General features: G+C 46.0%; 2 protein-coding genes across 2 annotated transcripts; one reads left to right on the top strand and one right to left on the bottom strand.

Moving 5' to 3' along the window:
- The first annotated feature begins 835 nt into the window (after positions 1 to 835).
- LOC119293235 (pollen allergen KBG 41-like) lies at positions 836 to 1,753 on the top strand. The gene has a single exon (XM_037571772.1). The coding sequence runs from the start codon at positions 836 to 838 to the stop codon at positions 1,646 to 1,648; it is 813 nt and encodes a 270-aa protein (XP_037427669.1). The 3' UTR covers positions 1,649 to 1,753.
- Positions 1,754 to 3,257: 1,504 nt separating this feature from the next.
- On the bottom strand, positions 3,258 to 5,628 carry LOC119294669 (ferredoxin C 2, chloroplastic-like). The gene is made up of 8 exons (XM_037572902.1): positions 5,464 to 5,628; positions 5,146 to 5,368; positions 5,003 to 5,066; positions 4,639 to 4,727; positions 4,034 to 4,102; positions 3,859 to 3,903; positions 3,676 to 3,734; positions 3,258 to 3,600 (listed from the first exon to the last, which is right to left on the bottom strand). The coding sequence occupies exons 1-7, from the start codon at positions 5,487 to 5,489 to the stop codon at positions 3,690 to 3,692; spliced, it is 561 nt and encodes a 186-aa protein (XP_037428799.1). The 5' UTR covers positions 5,490 to 5,628; the 3' UTR covers positions 3,258 to 3,600; positions 3,676 to 3,689.
- Positions 5,629 to 6,507: the final 879 nt, after the last annotated feature.

The following is a 6,507-nucleotide window of genomic DNA, read 5'->3' as shown; positions in this document are numbered from 1 at the left end:
GCTGGAATGCCTAGTCAGCGGTCCGAGCGTACACAATCAAGATTTGCACCGTATTTGCACGCTTGAGCCAAGTTATTGCACCAGTTCAATGTATGCCGCAAGTTCTAGCACCAAAGTGATCATTTGCGTCAACTTCTAGCACCACCAGTGTAATTCACTCTTATGATATTATGCACTACGAAGATAGTATCATACATTAGTATCATGTGTATCATGTGTATGTAATATCTTGGTTGCACGCCAATCAAAACCATCAGCGTAATCATGTGGACGTACATCATGTGGTGCATGCATGTATGCTACTGCATGCAATTCCTTTTCACTTACTTTATCGTAGGAGTATTTTTCTTTCGACTCTTCATGTCAGTCATCTATGGCTACATGCAATTCTTTTTCATTTGCTTTATCGTAGGAGTATTTTTCTTTCTTGACTCTTCATGTTTACCGGCCGCGGCAACAAAAGTCTCTTAATTGAAATATTTTTGGCATGCAAATATTATTGATCTATAGTTGATTAAAATGTGACAATGTGTGAAGAGCAACAACAGCATCAGCAGTCGTGGTCATATCAGTATTTTTCCAAGTCGTGGAAGCTGCATGCGGTGGCATGAATCCAGTTAAACCTAGCTCATTAGTTTGGCTAAAAAAGGAGAGGAGAGGAGGAGATTGCTAATTTGGGCGCGGTAATCTCTCCTGGACTCTCACCGTACGGATATATATAGAGAGAGAGCGCGCGAAATAAGCTCCTTCATTCTCTCACACACCACACCACACCACAATTTGTCGTCCGACGTACTGTGCAAACCGATCGACCAACGCGAGACGAGCAGCAGCAATGGCAGTGCAGCAATGCACGGTGGCGCTAGTGGTGGCCGTCGCCCTCGTGGCAGGGCCAGCCGTCTCGTACGCCGCCGAAGCCGGCAACGCCCCGGCCGGGGCACAGCCCAAGGCCACGACCGAGGAGCAGAAGCTAATTGAGAAGGCCAACAACGCCTTCAAGGCGGCCGTGGCTGCCGCAGCCGCAGCCCCTCCAGAGGACAAGGGCAATATATTCGTGAAGACCTTCAGACAGAACAATGGCAACTGGTCTCTCGAGGGGGTCACCGACGCGTCCAGCTCCACCGACAGTCTCAACACCAGGGTCACCTTCGCTATGATGAGGGCCTTTTGGGACACCAAGGGCGCTACCCCGGAGGCCAAGTACGACTCCTTCGTGGCTATCTTCGGCGAGTCGCTCCGCATCATCGCCGGCATCCTCGAGGTGCACGCCGTCAAGCCCGCTGCCGAGGAAGTCAAGGGCCCGATCCCTGCCGGCGAGCTGAAGGCCATCGGCCAGATCGACGCCGCCTTCAGGACTGCAGCCACCGCCGCCGACGCTGCCCCGGCCAAGGACAGGTCCGCCGTCTTCGACTCCGCCTTCGACAAGGCCATCAAGGAGACCACGGGCGGTGCATCCGGGGGCTACAAATACGTCCCCGCCCTCGAGTCCGCGGTCAAGGAGGCCTACGCCCCCACTAATCCCAAAAACCCTAAGATCAGGCTTATGACCTATGAGACCGCCATGGTCGAGACCATCTTCGCCATGGCTGCCGCCGCCACCGCCGCCGCTCCCACTCCCGCCCCCGCTGCCGGTGGCCACAAAAGCTGAGCTAGTGAGCTCCCCGTACCTATGCTGCATATGCATACGTGCGTATGTCATGTGGCGGCAGCATTTTTGATCGACAATCAATATCAATTCTTGTTTTTCGTGTCATGCACCCGCGATCGAGATTGATGACTTCTCATAATTACTAAATGCAAAAAGTCTGAAAAAAACAAGATTTCATAGGCGAAGTCTAAAATCTATATCTATATCTATACCTACTATTAAAGGGAATATGTATTCTTGGTTTGGTTTAGTCCTTCTCCCTTGGTTTACACACGCTAAGCGATCCGGGCCAGGTACTTGTATGTTGAAGGGCCTTTTATGGGCTTTCGTGAAAATAATTGGGTCAAAATAAATCAACATTATGGGAATTGAACACATGACCTCATGTCTAGCTCTTCGATGTAACAACCAACGACCTATGCGCCTTTCACATTTACTAATCCCAACTCGCTCTAAATATACAAGTGGCAGTCATCATGTTTAGGCGAGCTAATTAAGCGAATGAGCTAATAAAGGAAGGATTGTGGGCTTAAAAAGAATATTTAAACGAGAACTAAATTACAAAAGGAAGGATTTGATTCCCGACTAAAACGAGTGAGGACGTCATGGTAATTAATGAAAGGATTATACTTAAATGCCATTAAAAAAGATTATACTTAAATGGAATCACTGGGAGATTATGCCCGGCAAAGAAAATATGAACACGACTATATTGCAACGTATTTTTCTATGTTCATTTTGTAGAAGGATGCTTTGTTGCAGCATGTTCTTCATAGTGAATCCGGTGCTTTGAGACATTATGCTTGCACAACACATCAATTTTACCCGTTGCAACGCACGGGCATATGTGCTAGTGAACCCTAAAATCCAAATCCCACAGATCAGCACACTGTTTTATCTAATCCCGGCTTAGCCCGGCCCTTTTTGGCTGAGAAGGCATTTGTTCCCGCCGGGATTGCCCAAGATGACAGAGATTGGGGAGAAAGCGAACAGTTTTGTCATAGCTATTTCAGTGAGATTGACGGAGACTTACCAAGGTGACTGTTCAGTCTTCAGTGCATGCTCGATCACTGGCCGTTCAGTCTTCTGCACACGAGCTAAATTGCTGGTAGCTAGTTAAGCCAAGTGCATATATAGCTGTGTAAAGACACGTGCATGTTTCATCGTCAATCAGTAGTGGTATAAAAATTCTCAATCCTGTGTATAGTTCATCTTCTTCTTAGACTGCTATATATCTCTTGCTTCGGTGGATTACTTGTGTCACCATCTACTGCATTTTTTTAATATTTATATTCCAACTTATTATTAATTTAGTTTGTAATGCATCGTTGAACCATTTTATTCACCGCATATACATATACTTGCCTTATCCATGTGAGTCCATTTTTGGAAAATGTTCTTTTCCCGTATTTCATATCCGTATCCAAGGATGAGCACCGTAGATGACAATCTCATACATGCTAGCTGGACATATATCATGTTAATGCACTCAAAATAATTTTTAAAATTTAGCAACTTCTGAGTTGTGCTCCTATCGCTACCAATAGAAATGTATGTTGTCGACCACATTCCTACAGGCTAGGCATTCAACCACTCTGAAGCTACAGAATAATCAACATCATCTGAAACGTCCTGCCTTCACAGCCAGAAGCATCGATCCTTTCGTTCCACTCAAGATTGAGTTGAGGTGCTAAATAAGTAGGTACTACAAGTTCACAGCTTTTTACATACATACAGTCCATAGCGTTCTTTGTCTACTGTGAATACAGAGGAGCAAAAAGGATGGCATCTCTGCAAGAAGCATATACATTTGCACAGCAAATTTGCAAAAACACAGAGAACATTGAGCAGAGGGGTCTTTCTCTTTTCTTTTCTTTTCTTTCTCCACTTGCAAATCAAGTCTTTTTTGCAACTCTATATAACCTACAAACCGCAGCTTAAAAACCGTACCGCTGAAAAGAGTGGAAACAGAGTGTCAGAATTGGATGAGGTTGCAGAGAGTCAATCAAGTTTGTGATGGCTCCAACCTGTTAGGCACGTTTCACTCGTCTCCCATTGCAAGCTCTAGCGCGTAATCATCTCTATCCTGAAATAGAAAGACGGGTCGATTTCATCTTAGCAAAGTTCGAAAGATGCACATATTTAAGGAGAGAGGGGTGCCAATAACACGAGACCGCTCTTCTCGAATAAGCAAAGTTGGCTATACTTACAACAGGCCCCCGCGCAAAGTATCTTCCAAACTGGAGCCAATATACCTACAAATTGAGATAGACCATCGTTAACGGCGCAATCATCGGAAGAATTCAGAAGAATGTTTCATACTAGTTCCTATAGCATATTTGAGCTAGAAGAAAATTCTTAGGGCATCTTAAGAGAATTGCTTGCCTCGTCTTCATCTTGCGTTTCAACTTCAAGATCAGAGGATGGGTAGCCAACACATAACAAAGCATAGCCCTGAAAAGGAAGCCGTACAAATGCAACATCAGTAGGATTTTTTCAGTTTGCAGAGGTAGAATCATAATGATATTCAAGAAGCCTGTAGCATATGGCCTGTATAGGAAGCACGCATAGCCCACCCGATTCATGTGACAAACTGAAAGCAGTTGGCAATTCTAGAGTAGCAGAGTTGAAGTCGGCCTTGATCCGTCGTAACAAGTCACTGCTCACCAACTCATCTCTACGTCAGTTGTCTTGGTACAAGTTACAACCTCTCCAAACTACTCAGATCCAGTAAAATGCAATACTTTCTTAATAAAATAAAAGGTTACTGTGATGCATTCGTCCAACAGGTGTACTCACCACTGATTACCGCAATGCAAATGGTAAAACTGAATTGGATCGTGTGACAGTAACCCAGTTGCCGCGCGGAGACAAACGATATAACTGAATCGGATCATGGGAGTATGGGACAATAATTGCAGTACCGAATACAAACTTATTAACAGTAAGGAACATGAAGAACCCAATAACACATAAAAAATTGGGTTTACCTGCTCTCTTAAGTCGGCAGATATTCCGAGAGCTTCAGGCTGTCTTATTTGCCCTGATTTTATCCTAACAGCGCAGCTAGTGCAGCAACCTGGTTAGCACAAATTTCCCAACTCAGTAGCTTTTCTAGTACATCATATGACATTGATGGAGAGGCCATGCGAGTGAGAGGGAGAAGTAAGCAGTTTGGCACCCCCAACTGATTGGAAAAATCAATAGCACTAATCAGCAACCAGTTGCGTGAGATTAGACAGAGTGGAACAGCATACGGTTTAGTTGCTTATAGATAGTTACAGTTGGTGCTAATTGCTGAACAATGAGAATGAGACGGACGACGAGGCCGAGAAAGGCAGCATGTAATACTACCATGGCGGCAGGCGAATGGGAGCGTGATGTCCTGTGCCTCCGCGGTGTGCAGAATGTACTGGTCCTGCAAGCGGCCGTGGCACGCACACCAATCAGCATCGCCTTGAGAGGAGGCGAGAGCGAAACAAATCCAGCATGCATACCTGGGGCACGACGAACTGGTGGACGACCCCGCGCTCCCGGTCGTGGACGGTGACCTTGTGGGTCGGGACGGCGGCGGCCGGGGCGGGGGCGGGGGCGGGGGCCTGCTGTAGCTCCGAGGCGCGCGCCGTGGTGCTCGTGCCACGGGCCGGGCGCGGGAGGAGGCTCGGGCTCCTCCCGCTTCTCCTCCAGAGGCCTCCTCCGTGCGCTGCTCCCACGCGAGCCCTGCATGCCACCCAAGGAGAGGAGAGGAGAGGAGCGCGTCTGTTAGGAACCGCGGCCGGGAGAGGGAGGGGAGGTGCGGAGGGCCGTGCGCGTACGTGGTCGCGGCGGGGCACGCCGCCATCCTGGTCTTGGACTGCCTGCCTGTGGTCGCCGGGCCGGCGAGACGAGGCGCGGCGCGGCCGGGGAGGAGCGGGGGCGGGAGCGGCAAAATCCCAAGGGATTGGTTGGTTGGCTCGGAGCGGATAAGGCGGTGAGGAGGGTGCTTCCCGGTGCCGTTAGCCGGGAGCGGCCGGGGTGCGCCGTGTCACGTCAGCGTTATAGTTTAGTTAACATGTGGTATTTCAAAAATGTTCGTGTGTTTCAAAAATATGTACATGAGGCTTTTTGAAATTGTCATACAATGTAAAAGATGTTTGTGTAACTCAAAAAAAAAATTATACCATTAAAAAAACAGCACGTTACATTGAATATATTCACACATTTCAAAAATATGTTTGTGACACTTTAAAAAAGTTTATACAATGTAAAAAATGCCAGCATAGTTTACAAAAACGCTTTGTATCATTGAAAAAAGGTTTCAACATGAATTTGAAAAATGTTTAACACATATTTGAAAAATGTTCAAATGTGTATACAAAATGCTAATCTTGTACTCCTTCCGTCCGGAAATACTTGTCGGAGGAATGGATGTATCTAGACATATTTTAGTTATAGATACATCCATTTTTATGCATTCTTGGGATAAGTATTTTCAGACAGAGGGAGTATTTGAAGATGTTAGACGCATATAAAAAAGTTTTATACGTATACAAAAATGTACAATGTGTGTGACAAAAACAAACATCAAAAAATATATTTGAAAAATGTTAATCGTGTATCGAAAAAATGTTAAATGTGTATAAAAACATTCTGATGTATAAAAAAATGTACAAAAAATGTTAAAATCAGTGGATACCCGATAAAAACCAACCGAAAATATACTCTCGCTCACGTACAATGCTAGGCCGCTCAATAGTTGTCGTGTTGTAGGTATTAATAATAAGAATCAGTGCGAGCGAAACATAGTTATCGCGACCCGACTCGCTCGTGCAGGCTCTGGCGTGCACTCCTGCATAGGAGAACCTCTTCTTCTCTTCTAA

The sequence above is a fragment of the Triticum dicoccoides genome, chromosome 4B (genome assembly GCF_002162155.2).
Source record: "Triticum dicoccoides isolate Atlit2015 ecotype Zavitan chromosome 4B, WEW_v2.0, whole genome shotgun sequence".
NCBI classification, from domain to species: Eukaryota; Viridiplantae; Streptophyta; class Magnoliopsida; order Poales; family Poaceae; genus Triticum; species Triticum dicoccoides.
Note: the sequence above shows the minus strand (reverse complement) of the source record. Positions and strands in the feature narration are given on the sequence as shown.